General features: G+C 58.6%; 1 protein-coding gene across 2 annotated transcripts; it reads right to left on the reverse strand.

Annotated features, from left to right (window-relative positions):
* Window positions 1-2,006: 2,006 nt before the first annotated feature.
* Window positions 2,007-20,281, reverse strand: COPE (coatomer protein complex subunit epsilon). 2 transcript variants are annotated; one of them, XM_027548350.1, is made up of 10 exons: window positions 19,999-20,281; window positions 13,094-13,156; window positions 11,421-11,521; window positions 7,579-7,731; window positions 6,401-6,454; window positions 5,861-5,942; window positions 4,742-4,897; window positions 3,484-3,552; window positions 2,367-2,441; window positions 2,007-2,213 (listed from the first exon to the last, which is right to left on the reverse strand). In XM_027548350.1, exons 1-10 carry the CDS (start codon window positions 20,122-20,124, stop codon window positions 2,166-2,168), a joined length of 927 nt encoding a protein of 308 aa, XP_027404151.1. In that variant the 5' UTR covers window positions 20,125-20,281; the 3' UTR covers window positions 2,007-2,165. The 2 variants fall into 2 exon arrangements, with proteins under 2 accessions (XP_027404151.1, XP_027404152.1); XM_027548351.1 differs by lacking the exon at window positions 3,484-3,552.
* Between the last annotated feature and the right edge of the window lie 58 nt (window positions 20,282-20,339).

The raw sequence follows: 20,339 nt of genomic DNA on the forward strand, positions 1-20,339 counted from the left end.
ACATCGTCTCTTCTGCCACTGACAGCCTTCATTCCAGCCCCCGGGGATTCTTGTACACTTGTGCCCCTCCCTTCCCCCTACCTAGGAGTCCTCCCACCACCTTTCAAGGTAGAGTTAAGGAATCAGTGTGGGCCCTGCAGGAGCCTGGCTGGGTTCCATACAGCCACTAGCCTGACCTGGCCTTCAAGCACACAGGTGAAAATGGAAGAGAGAGGGGTCAAGAGGACCCCCATCCCTCTTCTTTTCCCTTACTGCCTGTCCCAACCCCTAGTCTTCCAGCACATCCAATTCACTCCACCTTCAGACATTCCCAGAATCCAGTCAAGTCTCTGCATCTGTACAGCCTTACTGAACCCTTGGCCACCCTTGTGCCTCCTCCTCACCCCACACAGAGGCCAGAGGAAACCTACCTGCTCCTCCGCTGCTCACAGCCTTCCATGGCTCCCATCACCAAGAGTAAAAGCCCACCTTCTCACTGTGACTCACAACCCACCCTCACGGCCTCCTCTCTTCACCTTGCTCCTTCCATTCCAGCTGCACTGGCCTCATGGCTGGAGGTAGCTCTCCAACAGCAAGCAGTTCTGCCCCAGGGTCCTCGCACTGGCTGTTTCCTCAGGTATTGGCAAGGCTCTTCCTTCCCCTTCAGGCTTTACCTACGTCAGCTGGTCCTTGCACCTCCCGGATCCCCCTGCCCCATCAGCCTTCTTATTGGCACATGTCACCATCTGTCCTGCTCTGCCTCCTACTATTTTTTAATGTGCTCTCCGTGTGGGCAAGGATTCTGTCCATTAAAGATACCCAATTCCATAGCCAGCCTGGCAAGCTGAGGGGAGCTAAGGGGTCCCAGGCTGCTGGACATGCCTCTGTAAGTCCAGCTGGGTAGCCCTGCACCTCCCCAACCAGCCATCTCTGCCCCCACCCCTCCAGGCACTATCTGGTCACTATGGCACCCATCAGTAAGGGGAGAGCTGCCCCCCCACACCAGCCCCAGCCCAGCCTCAAGTTTCATTTTGGCACGGCCCAGGTAGGAGGCTGCCAACGGGTGGGTGCAGAGCAGAAACAAAAGGTGGCTCCTGGTACTGGCAGCTGGGAACCAGAGCTCCCAGGCACTGAGGGCTCTGAGGGGGGCTGCTGAAGTCCCAAGAAAGGGACCTGTACCTTGCACTTCCTGAAAGGGCAGGCCTCCTCTTCCCCAGGGAGCTTACCCCAGCCCTCACCCTCATACACACCCCTGCCCCGGAAGGCTTCTGCCACCTCAATCCCCTGCTGACCTAGCGGGGAGGGGCTGGGGGTCCCTTGCTCTCTGTCCTGTCTCGGCAGTCAAAGGCCACCTCTGAGACAGATGAGGTCAGGTTCAGGGAAGCCAAGTATCGTCTTTCTTTCCCTCCCCAGGCAAGGGCCCAGAGACAAAGCTCCATCGGGCTTGTTGACTCTAGTAAGGCCCCAGGATCTTTGCACAGGCTGTTCTTTCTGCCCAGGAGGCTTGATCTCCCAGAACCTGGGCTGACTGATCCTTCTTGTTCAGGCGGACACAGCTCAACGGTGACCTCATCCCAGAGACCCCGGCCACTCCCCCTCCCTCTGTTGTCCAGCTTCTACTTATCAACGGGTGCTCACTAGGCAGTCACCTTTCTGGGCAAGGAGCTCAGTGCTTCGGCCACAGCGGTGCTTTGGCACCCACGCCCCCATCATGGCGGGCCTGTCCTGACTCACCACACGGCAGCAAGGAGCAGGGGCCGGTGCGGTAGGGCAATGTTTCCTCCTATGAGGACCCGGCACGCCCCCTCCCCACTCAACTGAGCTGAGACCCGAGTACTTCCGGCACCCTCACCACCTCCAGACCCCCCAGGGGTGCTGCGTTTAAATCCTGGTACCCCTTGTGATGGCTGTGACCTCCCTGTGCCTCAGTTTCCCTGGATGCCAACTGGGCGTGGGGGTAGCTGTTTGGTCAGCAGGGGTCCCTCCCATCTGCCCCTTCAAAGTGGCTGGAGCAAACACAAATTGGGTGGGGATTCCTGGAATGGAGACATTTATTGAAAAACGGCAGGCTGGGATGGGCTTCCAGCCTGTACTTCTAGCCAAAGGGCAAGTGCCCAGCAGAGAGGGCAGCAGAGCCCTGGCCTCGCATTCCCACGGCTCCTCCGGAAGTGCATCTGGGGCAGGCCTCAGGCGCTGGGGGCATACTGCAGCACCAGCCGGTCAAAGTCGTTCTCCTTTGATGCGAGTTGGGGGTGCAGGAGTGGGGGGGGGGGGGCGCAGAGAGACAGAGAAACGGGACAATCTGTGAGCCAGGCCCCGAGTCCCCACCTTGCCTAGTAGAGCCTGCGGGATCTGGGGTGCAGAGCTGGGCCACCCCAACGGCTCACCTTGGCCCGGTACTCCTTGATGAAGGGGTGCGACCTGTGGGCGTCCTTCAGCTGGGACAGGTAGCGGTTTGTCACCTGTGGGAGGAGGCAAGGTTAGCTAAACGTGGGGACCCACGTTGGCTCTGACCTGGAAAGCAGAATGGGATGAAGCAAGGGCCACCCAGCCAGACCCAGGCAAGAGCCCCGATTTACCCTCCGTTTTTCCATCACCCCACACCCCGGAATCGTGCTGAACTAGAGGGGACCCTGGGGGGCGGGGCCGGGAGCCTGTACTTGCACATGATTGAAGGGATGCACCAGGTTCAGGGATGGGGGCTGGGTGGGGACCCAGGCCCGGGGAGAGGCAGGGGGCCAGACGGAGTGGACGGCAGGTCAGGGGGATGGGGCTGGGAAAGGAGGTGAGTTTGTTCTGGGCACACTGTATGGAGACACCCCAGAGGCCTGGGGATGGGAACTGGGGCCAAGACAGAACTTCGCGCCCAGCCCTGACATACGGGGCTGTGGGCGTCTATGCAGCTCTGCTTCTTCCAAACTGGTAGTCTGGGGGTGTCTCTGTGCTGAGTGGGGGCGCTGTCCTATCTGTCCCACACCACCCCAGCCCTGAGGCTGCCAGGGGCCCTTCCACAGGCACTGGGGACAGACCCCCATGAAGCCCTGGGGTGGGGGGCCCCTGGCCGCCTGGGCCTGGCACCTAATGGGCAGTGCCCCGCATCCTCCCCCTGCACCCTCAGATGAGACAGGCTCACTGGGATGGCTCCCCTGGGCCCCATTTCTCTGTCCTGTTGCCTGCTCCTGACTGTGAGATGACACAGGCTGGCTCCCACCGTGGGAGCCCCGAGCCTCAGCTCACGTGTCCACAGGACTCTCTGAGCTCTGGGCAGGGTGGGGGCCCTGGGGGAGTGACTGTACCACCAACTTCCCAGGGTCAATGGCAGCCGCATCCACTCATGGGGAGCAGGTTCCTTTCCCAACCCCAGGCTAGCCTTGAAGTTCAGACTCCGTGACCTCGAGCTCCCTGTGGAGCCGGGGCCTCACTGGAGACCCCTGCCCACCACAGGCTGGCATTGCGAGGGCCAGAAAACCCTGCTGCACCTGCTGGGGGCGGGGAGGGGCCTACCTCAGGAGGCTTGCCCAGGTGTTGGGACAGGACAACGAGGTTTATCAGCGTCTCAGGGTGGCCGCTGTCCTGACAACAAAGGGGATGGGCAGGGTCAGCTTCTCCAGGCCAGTGGATTGGCCCACTCACAGGGGTGGGCCAGCTCAGACAGGGCTGGGGCTATAAGACGCAGTGTGCCCCGTGACTGGATGCTTGGCCAGGTGGAGACCTCGGAGCCTTCCGTTTCCCCACACCAGCTGCTTTCCTCAGGGGCTTGGTGCTTCCTTAACAGGTCAGACTGACATGAAGACTCCGCTTGCTGCAGTTTCCGAGGGGCCTATTTATTTATCACAAATCTTAAGGTGACAGAGTCTAGGCCAAGGCAGCCTCAGCGTATCACAGCCCAGCGAGCTGGTCTTCCTGCTGCAGCTGTGAGGCCTGAGAACATGGGGTAGGGCCCGCCCACTCCCCAGGGGACTTGACAGGAAACTGCAGGAAATTACCAGAACCTCCAAGCAGCTGACCTCCCCTCACCCGCCCACACTGGGCGCTGAAGCCCGGGGAATCCTGGGAATGGGCTCGGCTGCTGCCTTGGCCAGGAACCCCAGCCCAAAGGCCCTGATGGGGGGCGAGACATGGCGGCGACATGCCAGTCGGGGTGTCACAGGCTCAAGGGGCCGCATGGACCCTGGGCACCGGCATGGGTCACAGCTCCACACACGCAGCCTGATGACCCCACCACGCCCTTGGCCTGTCCCCGCGCGGCCAACAGCCTGCCGTGACAGCCCGGCCCCTCGCAGAGGTGAAGAGGGAGGGGCTGCCCAGTGGCGTCAGTTTCTCGTTGTATCAGAAACTGCCTCAGCTGTCGGTCGGGAGAAGGCAGGCCACTGCAGCGGCCCCCAGCCTCCGCGGGCGGCACGCTCAGGCCCTCCGCTCGGTGAGCACGGGCACAGGCGACACGTCTGTGTGCGCTCTACTCGCTCCTCAGCAGCCAACGGCAGGGGTCTCTCTCAAGCACAGATCCAGGTCAGGGGTCATCACCCTGAAACGCCCCAGGCCAGGTAGGGGCGGCATCAGTGAGGAGGAGACGGGGCGTGTTTGCTTAGCTCAGGCCTGGGCTGACTGGATCCTCCCATTTTCAAAAGAAGTCAGAATGAGGACTGTGGTTCACAATCCCGACTTTTAGCTGCGTCAGCATGAGAATCCCCACCTGGCCAGCAGGCAGGCCGTAGGGTCCCTGCCGCACCTGTTTCTGGGGTGGGGCTGGGCCTGCCCTTACCTTGTCCAGTGCCTCCTGCAGTACGCCCTCAGCAGCCTCCCAGCGGCCCTGCGCCATGTGGCAGGCTGCCTGCCCATTGAGCAGCAGCAGGGTCGGCGAACACTTGTCGGCCATCTCCTGGAAGATGTAGTAGGCGTCCTGGAGCTTCTCACCTCCCTGCGGGGACAGTTGGGACACCACCGCCTTGTCACCCTGCTACCCTGCCCTGCCCCGGCCTGCTCCCTCCTGGAGGATCTCAGGGCAGGCACCCTGGGGACACCGACACCTTCCGCACAGAAGCCCTTGAGCAGCCTGTACTGCGAAGGGGCCGAGGCGTTGTGCAGACCCCTCAAACCCGGCTCCCTCGAGCCCTCAGTTTACAGACTTGAAAGGCTCAGCTTCAAGGAGGAATCAACGCACTGGCAGCTGGGCCAAGGTCTGGGCTGGGACACAGGGCCCACCGGCCTCTGCTCCATGGTCGGTCCTGAGCCCGCCCACCCGCATTCTGAATAGCAGGTTCTGTCTGCCTGGTAGAGACACAGTGTCACACTGGCAGGGGAGCCTGACACGAAGATGCACTTGTGAACAAATGCAAGGCTACAGAGAGGACTGTTGGGGTGTGTCCCCTGCACTGAATGGATCCTATGGGGTGAGGCCTCAGCCGTGCAAAACAACATGCAGATACACGCAGACAAGGAGCACACTTTAAAAAGCCTGGACAAGAGCGTGAACTCAGAGAAAGGAAGTCAAAAGCCCAAGACCGAAACAGGGCTGCTGCCAGGAGAGGGGTGCCCGGGCATGTGGGGGTAGGGGGCTGGGCTCGAGGAGGGACTTGGGCCCCAGCTTTGTGCCAGGAGCTGGAGAGCAAGCTGAGCAGCAGCCAAGCCTGGGGCCAGGCCCCAGAGTGTGAGTGCGTGCAGGGAGAGCATGCCGAGTCCGGTTTGGAGCCCCCCAGTCGGTTCACCCTGGGTCTGGCCAAGCTATTGGCCTATAGGAAGCCAGAAGGGGTCAAGGCTGAGTGATGGGGAAAACGTGCTGGGCTCTTTCGGGTGACCGGCCCCCAAGAAAGCACGAGGCCTGGGGTGTCCATGAAGCCCAGCAGCAGCCTCGTGCTCCGGCCCAGGCTGGGCAGGGGCTCACCGCAGCCAGGCTGACCCAGGCGGTGGCCAGCTGGGTGAGCGTAGCGTCCTCGTCCTGGTCCTGCATCTTCTTCAGCTCCTTCCTGGGGGCGGAGGAGAGGTGCCCAGTGGCTGTGGGGCCAGGCTACTGTCCCCCACCCCTGCCCGAGTTCCTTGCTCATGAGGCCTTAGCACCCCGCTGCGGCCGCACACACCCGAAGCCTGCTCCCACCCTGTAGGCCAGGCCCTGCTGCCGGCCTCACAGAAGGAAGCTGAGGCACCGGCAGCGATATCCCTTGTCCCAGGCAGCACCACGCAGGGATGGGTAGGTAAGCAGTGGTGCCGTCACCCCTGTGGACCAGAACGCACTACATGGAGAAACATTCGCATTGCTGATGATCTGAGCCAGGGGGCGTGCTCGAGGTGGTCCCCACTGAAGACAGAGGACCAGTTTCTGGAGAATTCAGGGTCCAAGCACAGCCTGGCCTTGGCTAAGATACCCTCCCTTCCCACCCCCAGGCACAGGCCATTACCCAGCAGCCCCCGGTGGGGTCGGGCTTACCGGGCAAGGTCCAGGCGGTCAAGCTTCAGCAGGATCTGCACTGTCATGGCCATGCTGCAGGAAAGGTATGTGGTCCGTGAACCCTCACCCCACCGTACCCTCCCACTGGGAGCTCACTCTGTGTAAGCACCACCTTCCCGAAACTTCCTGTTAGTGCTCGGGCCACCAGTCCCACTTTGCAGAGGGGAAAACTGAAGCTGACCATCAGCCCGGTAGAATCAAACTCTGTGGGCACTGCTCGCCGTAACCAGCGCCCCATCGCTTCCCAGGCCGTGCCTCCGTCGAGCAGGATCAGGCCTAGAGCTCCACGGGGTCCCCAGGCCTGCGGCCCGCTCCCTGCCCATCCCATGGCCAGCCACCAGGTTTGCACCCGCTTCTTTCCCAGATGGAAGAGCTGCAGGTAAGCAAGTGCTCCTTGCCTTCAGCATCCACACCCACCAGCCCCTCTTAGACCTAGACAGCTGGGACCGGCGATCACTAATGTGGCCTCTTGTTCCAGAGCCTTCCCGCCAGAATGACCCAGTGCCCAGAAGAGCCTGGGGAGGGGCATGAGGAACATTCGTGGGTCCACTGCCACCGCAGCCATGTACCGGGCCGACTGCAAACCCCCTTCTGGGTTGAGGTGGGGTATAAATGGGTGAGAAGGAAGACTAACCAAGGCAAGGCAGCAACTAGAGGGCTCGTGGAGCCCTGGCCAGAGCAAGGATCACACCACAGCCCAGAGCCGCCTCCTGGGGTGGGGGTGGAGCCAGCTCAGGCTGCACAGGGCTTCAGGGCCCAGGCCTGTAGTGCCCAAGGCCCGGCCTCAGTGGAGGGTGGTGAGGGCCCAAGGAAGAGGTGGACAGGCCAGGGCCCTGGACAGAGGAGCACAAGGCTTCATGGAGGGAGGGCGGGCACAGAGGCCTCAGGCAGAGACAAAGGTGCTTTCAGCTCTGCTGCTGCGAACAGAGGCTTTTCAGCGGAGGCTGCCGTGTCCTCAGAGCAGCAGCCCAGCCGTGCGGAAGAGAGTGTCTCTGGGACTGGGAACAAGAGCTGGAGCTGGAACGAGAGGCCTGCACCCCACCCCAGGCCCACTTTCCAAGCAGCCCCCCTCGCCGTTCCTATGACAACGGCTGATGAGGCTCTGAGCTGCCTCTCAGGCAGCACCCCCCAAACCCCCATGTAGGATGGCCACTCACCACTCCAGGCTGTCCCCCTGGTGAAGGGTGCGCAGGGCTGCATCTGGGTTCTGGTCGTAGAAATAGATGGAGGCAGCCATGAGCAGGAAGGTGGTGTTGGTCACATCCACGCTCCGGCTCATCTCCCGGTCCAGCTCGGCCACGATCGCATCCCTGTGAGACACAGCTGCTCATGGCCCAAGGCAGGGGCAGGAGGTGGCCGCACCCCCAGGGGGAACAGGCCCAGAGACGGCAAGTCAGGCCCCTGCGGGCACAGAGCAGCAGTAGGCAGGATGGGCCCAGCTGTCTGCACCAAGAGCCCCTCTGGGTGCCAGTCCCCACCTCATCAGGCACTTCTCAGCCTTCACACACACGGGGAAACCGAGGCCAGAAGTGGGGTCAGGTGCGCCAGGCCCCGTGGGGAGATGCAGTGCAGGAAGGGTCATGCCTGGCCCTGCCCGCAGATGACCACCCAGGCCCCGCGCTACCCCGGCATCAGTGCTCAAGGGCTGAGGTGTCCACACCACCCCAGTGCAGAGGGGTGGGCTGGCTTTGCTGGGGGCACCTCCCACGGCAGGGACATGAGGCTACACAGGTGCACTCCATCTTCATGACGCCGCCAACTTCCCCAGGAGGCTGGTGGTCTCAGCAGAGGGTCCAGGTCTACCTCGGTCAGCACTGGGCCTGGGTCCTGAGGGCGGCTGTGTGGGAGGACGCCCCGCGGCCAAGGTGGCTGTCCCTGGCTCCCCAGCCTGACTGCTTCCGACAGGTGGGTGGTGTGCTGGCGCCAGGCCAGAGTCCGGGCTGGCCTGAGGACCAGCTGGGCGCACCCACACGTCACATTACACCAGAAATGAAGTGCTTAACTGAACTGAGGAGTTGGGATTCTTGTTTCAAAGGGCTGCTGAGCAATTAATGAGAGAAGGGCCCTGTGTCACTACTGGAAAATGTTGTGGCTCGGGACTGATGTCGTCTCAGCAAACGCCTACATCTCACGTGGGTTCCTGGGGGGTGGTGACCAAATGTTTGTGTACCCCAGGGCCCCTGGAGGCCAGGGACATGTCTTCAGCCTCTCCGCGCCCACCAGAGAGGGGCCTGACGGACAAGTGACTTCACAGCTGAGTGTGCTGCCCACTGCGCGTGCGGCAGGACTGTGCAGGGATCCCACGGGGCTGGCATGAGCTGCCCCAAGGCCACCTCACAAAGCTTCCTGCCTGCTTCCCCGCGCAGGCGGTGAACACGCAGCCTGCACTTGTCCTCCTAACATCGGTGTTGTAGGCTGTTACTGGGACGTGCTGTGGTCACCCCGTGGGCTCTGGTGCCTTCTCCACCACCTGCTCCCAGGCAGTCTGCACTGTCAGGACGGGCGCACTGTGAGCACCAGCTCCACGCCCTGGGCTTCCTGTCGGTTCTTTTCTGTAATGCTTGTAGCAGTCCCGGAGCTCCTTCCCCTTCCCAAAGGGCTCATCACCCAGGCTAGTGAGGTGCAGAGAGGGCGCCTGTCTTAACTGTCCGGGGGTCATCACAAAGCACCAGGTGCCAGGAAGCAGTGGAACAACAGGATGTATTCGCTCACAATTCTAGAAGCCAGCAGTCTGCAATCAAGGTGTTGTCAGGGGACTTCCCTGTGGTCTAGTGGCTAAAACTCTATGCCCCCAACGCAGGGGGCCCTGGTTCAATCCCTGATCAGGGAGCTAGATCCCAAGTACCACAGCTAAGATGTCACATGCCGCAACTAAAGATGCTGCAGTGAAGATCAAAGATTCTGCATGTGGCAACTGAGACTCAGTGCAGTCAAATAGTTTGTTTTTTTTAAGGTGTTGGCAGGACTTGGTTTCTTCTGCAAGGCTCCAAGGGACAGCGTGTCCGGGACCGCCCCGCCAGCTCTCGGAGCTGTGGCAGTCCTTGGCTTGTGTCTTCTTTTGTCCAGATCTCTGCCTGTGTCTTTAGGTGGCCTCCGCGTCTGTGTCTTCTCTCCCTCTCTTCTGAAGACACCCGTCACTAGGTTTAGGGCCCACCTTACATCCAAGATGAGCTCAAGGTCCTTAACCACTTACATCTGCAGAGACCCCGTTTCTAACGAGGTCAGGTTCACAGCTTTTGGGGGTCCCGGTGTCAGACTTTATTTTCCTGGGTTCCAAAATCACTGCAGATGGTGACTGCAGCCATGAAATTAAAAGACGCTTACTCCTTGGAAGGAAAGTTATGACCAACCTAGATAGCATATTCAAAAGCAGAGACGTTACTTTGCCAACAAAGGTTCGTCTAGTCAAGGCTATGGTTTTTCCTGTGGTCATGTATGGATGTGAGAGTTGGACTGTGAAGAAAGCTGAGCGTCGAAGAATTGATGCTTTTGAACTGTGGTGTTGGAGAACATTCTTGAGAGTCCCTTGGACTGCAAGGAGATCCAACCAGTCCATTCTGAAGGAGATCAGCCCTGGGATTTCTTTGGAAGGAATGATGCTAAAGCTGAAACTCCAGTACTTTGGCCACCTCATGCAAAGAGTTGACTCATTGGAAAAGACTCTGGTGCTGGGAGGGATTGGGGGCAAGAGGACAAGGGGACGACAGAGGATGAGATGGCTGGATGGCATCACCGACTCGATGGACTGAGTCTGAGTGAACTCCGGGAGTTGGTGATGGATAGGGAGGCCTGGCGTGCTGCGATTCATGGGGTCGCAGAGTTGGACACGACTGAGCGACTGATCTGATCTGATCTGATTCAGCTGCCACCGCTTAAGCCTCTTTGAAGAAACCCCTCAGGTCTCTTTGTGGACCAAGGAGCCAGATCAAAGTAGGCTGCGCACAGGGTGCTGCCCTCCATGAGGAGCAGAGTGGGGGTCACAGGAGATATCCACACTTGGGACCCACAGAGGGCTGCAGCAGCCCATGAGGGAAGCTAGTATCGACGAGGTCATGACCTCATCCTGGTCTAACAAGCTCCACGGGGCAGAGTTCAGGAGAGGACCTCCCTGAGATCCCCCAAAGCATCACAGTGCTGTGAGAGAAGGCCCCGGCGCTGAGACGGGCAGCTGGAGTTGGCTCACAGAGCAGAGCGTCTCCGTGTCATGGGCTGTGCTGCCCCAGCCTTCTAGCCCAGCCACCCTCTGGGGGGTGTTTCACCTCTGAAATCCCAGGGGGCTTGTGAGCAGTCCATTTCTGGGTGTGGGGGGAACCGAGATGCAGGGGGACCACAGGGCCTGCTGGGTCAGGCTGGTGCTCCGCGCACAGGTGAGGCAGGGCCACACAGCTCCCAGCCAGAGGCTGAGCTCACAGGCACCTGGGTGAGCATCCCAGCCCAGACCTGCCTGAGCAGGAGCCACCCGAAGCCAGCATGGCCGGACTGTGAGCGGTCTCAGACCCCACACCGGGCAGCAGAGAACAGGCGGGCCTGGTCCTGGAAGACCCAGCGCTTCCGGATCCCTACAGCCCTGACCCTCGCCTCTGCCGGCCACCGCCTGAGGGAGTCTGATGACTGCTGATCAGCGGCACGAGGTGGACATGCAGCTCAGAGTGAGGACATAGCGTCCACCCTCCCACCCGTCTGCAGAGATGAATGACAGGCGGTGCAGCCGCCAGCGCCTCCCCGCAAGGCAGGCGAGCAGCAACGGAAGGTGGGAGGGTCCCCGCGTGTGTCCCGGGGAAGCTCTCTGAGCAACAAGGCTCCTGCAGCCCCTAGGCAGCTGTGCAGTCCCCACCTCTGGTCCCCCACCCCCACAGAGACCTCCTTGAAGCAGGGCCCCTCACTGCCCCCGCTGTGCGGGTGAGGGGAGCCAAGGCTCAGCAAGGCGAGGGGACACAGCAGGGATGCCGACCAGACAGCCCCTGCCCACCCAGGCCCGCCCACGGTGCCCCAGCCTCACCGCCGGCTGTCGCTGGCCAGGTACTCAGCAAACATGCGCACGGCCTGCAGCTCCGGGGCGGAGGAGGGCTTGATCTCGTCCAGCACCACGCCGTACTTCCTCTGCGGGCAGGACACGGACGCTGTCAGCCCCGCCCGCCCTCCCGGTGCGGTTTGTGTCCCAGACCCCGTGGAACACACAAGGGCTGCTTGGTGCCAGCAGCGCCCTGCTGAAGCCCCAGTACCTACCGCTCCCAGGGACGCCCCTTGGCCCTCGGGAGCCAGGCTGCCCGCTGCTCCAGCTGCAGACCCTGGCCAGTCACTGTGCAGCACCGCGTGGTGAAGGGGAGGGGGTCACCAGGATCAGGGAATCTGGGCACGTGCTTTGCCCCGCCCACAGACACCCAGCAGGGAGGTCACTGCCAAGGGAAACCGCAATCAGGGACCCATTTTCCTGTTGCTTTCCAGGCAGTTTCAGTGTGTTCATTGCCTTCTACATGTCTTCACCTTTAGTTTTTAAAAATTTATTAAAAAAGAATTTTTTGGCCTTGCCACGCGGTATGTAGGGCCTTAGTTCTCCGACCAGGGATCAAACCTGTGACCCCTGCATGGAAGCCACAGAGCCGTAACCACTGGGCCACCGGGGGAGTCCCTACATATGTTTATCTTTTAAAGACACACACGTATATGTGAACATATCCAAGGAGACTCTGGAGTGCACTGGGCACCCTACTCTGATGGGGGCACACATACCCTGGAGGTGGGAGGTAGCGGGGAGGAGCACCTGGGCCACAGGGGGAAGTCCCCTCAGGTTCTAGAATGCTCCGCAGAGGGAAAGAGGCAAACAGACCTGGGAAGCCACCTGAGGCCTGACGTGAGGCCATGTGCCCCCCACAATGGCAGCCCAGGCCTGCCCCCTCCCCGCTGCTCTAAGGGCACGAGGCTGGCAGCCACACCCGTGCTGTGGGCCTGGGGTGGGAACCCGGTGGGCACAGCTCAATCCTCTGCAGAGTCCGGGTTGTTTTTACAACAGGGGGATGAACTCTCACTGTATCATGTCCCAGGGGAATGCTGCTTTTTAAGACCCAGGTAAAGAACCTGCCTGCCAATGGAGGAGACGCCAAGAGATGTGGGTTCCATCTCTGGGTGGGAAGATCCCTTGGAGTAGGAAATGGCTTCCCCCTCTAGTACTCTTGCCTGGAAAATCCCATGGACAGACGAGCCTGGCGGACTACAGTCCACAGGGTCACAAAGAGTTGGACATGACTGAGCACAACATGTAATGATGCTTTTAAAAATTTAACTGTAGCGTCTAAACTGCTAGCTCTAGTTAATAAGAGTATCAATACCAGTGCATCAGTTGTAACAAAAGTGCCCCACGAACCCAAACTGTTAATGAGAGAAAATGCCTGTGGGATGGGGCTAGGGATTTGGAATTCTTTTTATCATCTGCTCGGTTATTTTGTAAACCCAGAACCATACTGAACAAGTAAAATCTACTGATTGAGTGGGAAAAAAAAAAAAGCAAAGCAAGAAACCCCAACGCCGGTCTCCTGAGCTGGTGCTGCAGGGCCTCAGTGACCTGCACCGACTTGGGGCGGCCACACGGGCTGCGTGGCTCCCGCCCCCTCCGACACTGCTCCTGACTCTCCTGTCCCAGGGCCCCGGCAGTCATGGTCAAGGGCCCACGCTCACCTGGGCCAGGTATGCTCTGTACAGGAAGACATCCCGCTCCACATCTCTCTCCGGGCTGGATGGCTGCAGAAGCAAAGGCAGGTCAGGACTCATGGGGGCCGTGCAGCCAGCAGGCCCGCAGAGGCCAGCCGCGGGCAGCCTTCCCAGGAGCCTGGACCCTAGTCCCCGCCCTGGCTCTCTGCCGCCTTAGGACCTTCGGCCGCAGGAGAGCAGCCGCCACGGACGGCACGCAGCATGCTGGGCACCCCATTCTGTCCTCCCCAGGACATCCCCCTGGGAAAGGAGGCTCGACTGTCACCCCCATCTGGCTGGGTGAGAGACAGGGACACAACAGTGCTGAAACGGCCCCAGCCATACAGAAGGGGCCAGGGCAGAAGCCACGTTTCTGATCACGGGACACGGCTGCTCATGCCGATGGGGAAGGACCCCGACGTGCAGCAGACCAAAATGGAAGCAGCTCAACAGTCCGGGTGGTCTGAGGACGCCTGCAGTGGGGTTGGGGGTGGGCATGCACTGATGCCTAAGTCTGTACAAGCCCAGAAAGCAGGCTTGGGAAGACTCCTATCTGGAGATGGATGGCTGATGCTGGAGAAGGGATGGGACCTGGTGCGGGACGTGCAAAGCAGACTTTACGGTCTGCAGCGGATCCTTCCATGCTGCTTTGGTTTCAAAATGCTCTTTAAATGTGACAAACAGGAGAGACGAAGATTCGCCTCACTCAGAGGACCTTTCTGGGAGAGCTCAGCTTGGCTGCCCCAGCACAGCAATGCTGGGGTCTAGCCAGGCGGGGGGAGTCCTTGGGGACTGCCGTGTCCGTGGGGACGAGGTCCACAGGCCATGTTCAGTCAGCCCAGTCACCGCACAGAACCCAGCAGCAGCTGTAAGGCGCTCATGCAGAGTTCACTGCAGGACCCTGAAGAGGGCCCCCGTGCGGCTGTGGGCACGCGAGGGCCCCTCCTTGGGCGAACAGCCTTGGACCATGCCCTGGAGTGCTGGCCGACTTCCTGGAGGCCCCACGGTGCCTGGGGCGGGCAGGCACAGAGCAACTCAGCCCAGAGGGCGTGGGGGTGCTGGGACAGGCCACGCGGGGGCCGGGAGAGGAAAGTGACCGGGCAAGCGGGCCTGGCCACCTTGGAGCCGCCACTCCAAACCACGGGGCCTGGGGACCCACAGAGAGAACGGCCTGCCAAGCTGCCCGAGCTGGGGGACAATGGCCTGGAGCCCCACCAGTGGGCGCGTGCCAGGACTACCCTCCCCCAATGCTGAGAACCAGACTCCAAGTGCCCAGGCCTTCTTCCCAGCCTGAGGGTGTGAGGGAGGTGGACGTGTCCTCCTCTCAGGCCACCGGAGACTGCTAACAAGAAGCCTGGCTCCTGGCCCCAGCTGGACTCCAGCCAGCTTCGCCACGGGGTCTCGGTAGCTTGCTCCAGCCACAGTGGCCAGCCGGGATCTGGCCAGGACTTGGAACACAGTGTCTCCTAAAGAAGTGACTCTCAAAAGACCCTGAGCTGGACACTGGGGAGGACAACCCAGCTGGGGTCCCCACACCACTTGCAGTATAAAAAAAGAGAGAGAGAGAGACAAGGGGCTTCTCTGGGGGCTCAGTGGTAAAGAATCCGCCCACCAATGCAGGAGACACGGGTCCAATCCCTGATCTGGGAATAGCCCACATGCTGCAAGGTCACCAAGCCTGTGCGCCACAGCTACTGAAGCCCCAACTCTACAGCCCGTGCTCTACCCGAGAAGCCGCTGCAGTGAGGCCCACACTCTGAGTACCCCCGTTCACCGCAACTAGAGAAAGCCTGCGTGCAGCAGCGAAGACCCAGGGCAGCCAAAAGTAAAATAAGTAAGATTATCTTCTTCAAAACAAGAGAGAGACAAATGCTGGCTCTTGGTATCTGTGAAGCACTGACACAGTGAGATGCCCTGTGAGGGACCAGACGCCACCCTGAGCCTCAGCTGCCCTCTGCGTCAAACAGCACACCACCGACCCTGCGGGATGGCCGAGGGGGGGTCACTGAGACCCCACATGCAGACCTCAGGACTTTCCCAAGCAGCCAAAGAGAAGAGCTTCTGGGAGGCATAAGAACGAAGACAGTTGTACAGACCAGGGAACCCCAGGAACCATGAAGCATGCCACCAGGGGAGTGCCCTGGTGCCTAGTCCTGACGGCTCATCAGCACCAGCTGGGAGCTCAAAGATCCCAAAAGCCAGGAGGCTCACGTCCACCAGTGACATCCAACCACAGGGAGGGGGGCCTCAAACTGCCTGCAAACGGCTCAGAGGTGCAGCCAGCGCTGAGAGCCAGGGGAACTGTCCAGGGAGGCCAGGGGTGGGGTTGGGCAAGGGGACCACATCCCATCCTCTGACTGGCCATCAGTGTCACCTGACCACACTAGACCGTCACCTCCTGGAGGCTTTCTTAGCTGCTGCATCCTTAACACCTGTGCGGTGCCTGCCATCTTGTGGGCACTCGAGAAACGGCCAAGTAGGGAAACAGACATCACAACGGTGCCAGCACCGCAACACACCAGGGGCTCCGCCTGGGGCCACCTCTGGGGGTGCCTGTCTGAAGTTGCTATAACCAACCACCACCTAGGGTGGGGTTCAGAACAACAGAAACTCATTCTCTTGTGGTTCTGGAGGCCAGAGGTCCGAGATCAAGGTGTCAGCAGAGCTGTGCTCCTTCCACAAGCCGAGAGGATCCGCCTTTGCCTTATCCAGCTGCTGGCGGCTCTGGGTCATCCTTGGCTGGCGGCTGTGTCACCCCAACCTCCGCCTCCACTTTTTCTGTCTGCCTCAAGCCTCTCTCTGCCTTTCTCTTAGAAGGACACCAGTCACTGGATTTAGTTGCTGTTTAGGTGCTAAGCCGTGTCCGACTCTTTGTGACCCCATGGACTGTAGCACGCCAGGCTTCCCTATCCTTCACTATCTTATGATTTTGCTCAAACTCATGTCCGTTGAGTTGATGATGCCATCCAACCATTTCATCCTCTGTCATCCCCTTCTCCTTTTGCACTCAATCTTTCCCCAGCATCAGGGTCTTTTCCAGTGAGTTGGCTCTTCACATCAGGTGGCCAAAGTACTGGAGTTTCAGCTTCAGCATCAGTCCTTCCAATGAATATTCAGGGTTGATTTCCTTTAGGATTGACTGGTTTGATTTCCTTGCAATCCAAGGGACTCTCAAGAGTCTTCTCCAACACCCCAATTTGAAAGCATCAATTCTTCAGTACTCAGCTTTCTTTATGGTCCCACTCTCACAGCCATACATGACTACTGGAAAAACCATACCTCTGACTACAGGGGCATTTGTTGGCAAAGTGATATCTCTGCTTTTAACATGCTGTCTAGGTTTGTCTAGGGCCGATCCTAAATCCTGGCTGATCCCATCCAGAGATCCTTCACTGGATTACAGCTCCATGTGTGTTTGCTCAGAAGTGTGTGACTCTTTGTGACCCCATAGATGTAGCCCGCCAGAATCTTCTGTCCACAGAATTTCCCAGGCAAGAATACTGGAGTGGGTTGCCATTTCCTCTTCCAGGGGATCTTCCTGACCCAGGGACTGAACCCCACCTCCTGCGTCTCCTGCATCAGCAGGCGGATTCTTTGCCATGCACCACCTGGCAGTGTGCAAAGACCCTTTTCCAAATAAGTCACAGTCACAGGTTCCGAGTGGACGCATCTCATCAGGGACACCATTTAAGCCAATACAGGCTGCCGAAGAGGGTTTAGGTGGCCTGTGGACCAGAATTAACGCACGTCAAAGGGCTCAGCAGGGAAAGGACTCCCATGCTTCTGGCCATGTCAGGGAGGGTCTCTTGGTTTGGTGCCAGTGCATCTTTACCATGTTGCAGAGAGGGCACCCAGGCCCCAGCTCAGAGGCTGCGCCACAGCCTTGCCTCCAACAACAGTGGTCTGCCAGCCGACCTGGTTCCCTTGCTTTCCACAGCTCTCTGCATACAGCAGCTCGCGCTGCTTCCTTCAGGAGGGAGGCAAAATCTGCATATTATGACCCAGGAAGACTCGAAGAACACACTGCTGTAACATAAACAGAACAGACACACAACAGAAGGCAGAAGGTGGGTCGCCGAGTGTGACGCGGAACCTCACGGGGCCCTGCTGAGATGAAAGTCACGGCTCCCGTCCGACAGGAGGGGAGAGCAAGGCTCAGAGGGGTGCTGTGACAGCCCTGGCTGCAGGGAGAACACAGAAGAGCGAGAACCTGACGCAGCCAGGCCTGTCTAAACCTTCCTGTGGTCTGCTTTACCCAGCAGGGAGGCACGTTAACAACTGTGACGCTGATGGCAGTAAGGCCCCGAGAGATGTCCACGAGCCCTCGGGACAGCTTTCCTTACGTCACAAAAGGGACGTCACAGGTGTGATTAAGATTATGGCCCTGAACATGGGGAGACCATGCTGGGTTATCTGGGAGGGTCCAGTCTAATACAGAACCCCTTAAAAACAGAGGACTTTTAGACAAAAGGAATGAAGGGGAAGAGGAAACTTGCAAGATTCCAAGAACCCCCATGCCTGGATCTTTTTTCTTTTTTAATTTATTTGGCTGCACCAGATGTTAGTTGCGGCACAGGAGATCTTCATTGCAGCATGTGGGATCCAGTTCCCTGACCAGGGATTGAACCCGGGCCCCTTGCATTGGGAGCATAGTGTCTTCACCACTGGAACACCAGAAAAGTCCCTCCATGGCTGATTCTGAGATGGAAGGGTGATGTGGGAAGTTGAGGGCTGGAGAGAAGCATCTAGAAGCCTCCAGGAGCTAAGGGTGGCCCCTGGCCAAGAAGCAGCAACTTCAATGAGTAAGGAAAGTGATTCTTCCCCACAATGTCCAGAAAGAACACAGCCGGGCCGATACCTTGATTTTAGCTTAGTGAGAGCAGGGTTGGACTTCTGACATACAGAAGCTACAAGATAGTAAACTTGCGTTACCTTGAGCTGTCCTTAGTCACATTGACAACGGAAAACTAATACAATCATGCAAACGTGGTTTCAACGAATCCGAACCTCTTACTGAAGTCTGAGGTTTTACCCTCCATACCACAGATGACACTCAGGGACATGGGGCTCACTGCCAAAGGCCAAAAGGGAAAGCAAGCCTTCTCCACTTCAGAATCCAAACTCCTCCAACCCCTCGGCTGCCTCCGTGAAGACGTCTGCCACTCCCTTGCATGGTGCTCCTATGGCCTCCCAGACCTTCGGAAAAAACTCCAAACCCTTGCTGTGCGCACCCCCCCAGGCCCTCCCTCTCACTCTGCTCACTTCATCCTTCATCTCCCCAACTGCGCTCGCCCCACTTCTGCAACCCCAGCCTCTTAGGCCTTGACTACACAGAGCTCACCCCTGCCTCAGTACCTTTGGGACTCTCACCTATGGAGTGAGAGCCTTCTCAAGGTTTGGTCACAGGGTTAGATGACAGTCACAGAAGCTTGGTCTGATTTGACCACTCCCACATGAAGCAGCCACCACCGCCCCGCCCCCAATATCTGATCAGCACTTTCCGTCTCCTATGCCTGCAGGGCTCAAGTTGTAATTACGTAGTCACTCGATTCTTTACTTGTTTACTCTCTTCAGAACACTAGACCGTGAGGGCAGGCAAAGACCCTGTCACATTCACGGCTCTTAAAAACCCTCGGGATTTCCTGGTGGTCCAGTGGTTGGGAAGGAGTCTGCCTGCCAGTGATGAGTCAAGGAAGATTCCACATGCTTTGGAGGAACGGAACCCATGTGCCACAACCACTGGGCCAGCACTCTAGAGCCTGCAAGCTCTGACTACTGAAGCCCTTAAACCTAGAACCTGTGCTCTGCAGCAAGAGAAGCCACCGCAGTGAGAAGCTCATGTGATGAGTAGTCCCTGTGCTCTGCAACTAGAGAGGAGCCTGAGCAGCAATGAAGACCCCACACAGCCAAAAATAAATATACAAAAAAAAAGTTTTTTTTAAAGTCTCCAATAGCTCACTCTCAAAGTGACAGGCAGTACCATCCATCTCCTTCCCAAAAGGTGCTGCTAGCAGTCCCGGCTGCCCCCTCTCCTGTCACCCACTCACTGCCTGGGTCTTTCCAGCTGCAGTTTCTAGCTCTCAGTCAGGCTCACTCCCACCATTCTCCATCACACCACTTCCTGACACCTTTTAAATAACTTACTTTTATTTATTTGTATTTGTATTTGGCGAGGCATTCAGAACTTCCCCAACCAGGGATGGAACCATGCCTCCTGTAGTGGAAATGCCAAGGCTTAACCGCTGGACCACCAGGGATGCCCCTGATACTTTACTTACTTTCTTATTGTTTATCTGCCTCCCTTGGGAACTGAGGTTTCCAAGAAAGATGGGAGTTTTATCTATTTTGTCACAGCTTTGAGCCTAGCACAGATACACAGCCTGGCCCATACAGATGATCAGTGAGGAAGGAATGAATGAGCAAGTCTGGGGAGAAATAAACTGGCTAGTGGGGCAGGGTAACAGGCGAGAAGTCATTTCTCTCTTGAGCCTCCTTGTTCTCTCTCCTGTAAGATGAGGATAAATAACAGTCTCTACTTTAGGGGTATTGAGGGCATGGCGGAAACAAATGAGAACTATTATTGTTGTTACTATTATTACTACCGCAGAGTAGTATTATATTTGTTACTATTACTATAGAAGCATGAACCTCTCTCTTACTCGAACGCCTACTAAGGTGCAGACTGAGCGGTCAAAGAATTATCACGAAATGGTACTGCTTTGAGTTTTGTCAAGGGACAAAGACAATTCCTCACCGCGCTCTGAAGAGATGTAGGGGGTGAAAAGGCGCAAGGAGAAAAGGTAGGGTTTTTTAAATCAGAACCCGACCCGCGGCCACCAGGAAGCGTCTTTCGTCTCCGCCCCCAGCGTCTCCCAGCCCCGGAGCCGCCGCACCTTCACCCGCTGCGCCTCGTTGATGCACTGCTGGTAGCTGCCAATGTAGAAGGCGTTCTTCACGTCGAACAGCTCGTCCACCTCCCCGGAGCCGCCAGAAGCCGGACCAGGAGCCGGAGGAGCCATATCGCTGCCCTCTCACCCGCTCCCCTTCCTGAAAGACACGTCGGCCGGAAGGAGGCAGCCACCTACGGCCACGCCGGAAAATGTAGTTTACTGGCTCTTCCCTGGAGATGAGCCAATAGAAGACTCTTAAAGCGGACTAGAGAGGCGGGAGACGCAAGTGCGTCTCGCAGGGCATCTTGGGAACTGTAGTTTAATTCGATGCTGAGATCCCGCGG

This window comes from Bos indicus x Bos taurus, chromosome 7, assembly GCF_003369695.1.
Source record: "Bos indicus x Bos taurus breed Angus x Brahman F1 hybrid chromosome 7, Bos_hybrid_MaternalHap_v2.0, whole genome shotgun sequence".
Taxonomy (NCBI): Eukaryota; Metazoa; Chordata; class Mammalia; order Artiodactyla; family Bovidae; genus Bos; species Bos indicus x Bos taurus.

Coding starts and splice junctions, on each gene's coding strand:
- COPE (XM_027548350.1), bottom strand. CDS start 20,124: ATGGCTCCTCCGGCTCCTGGTCCGGCTTCTGGCGGCTCCGGGGAGGTG. Junction 7,732..11,420: donor CTGGCCAGCGACAGCCGGCG/GTGAGGCTGGGG, acceptor TGTGTCTCACAG/GGATGCGATCGTGGCCGAGC. Junction 5,943..6,400: donor GACCGCCTGGACCTTGCCCG/GTAAGCCCGACC, acceptor CTCCGCCCCCAG/GAAGGAGCTGAAGAAGATGC.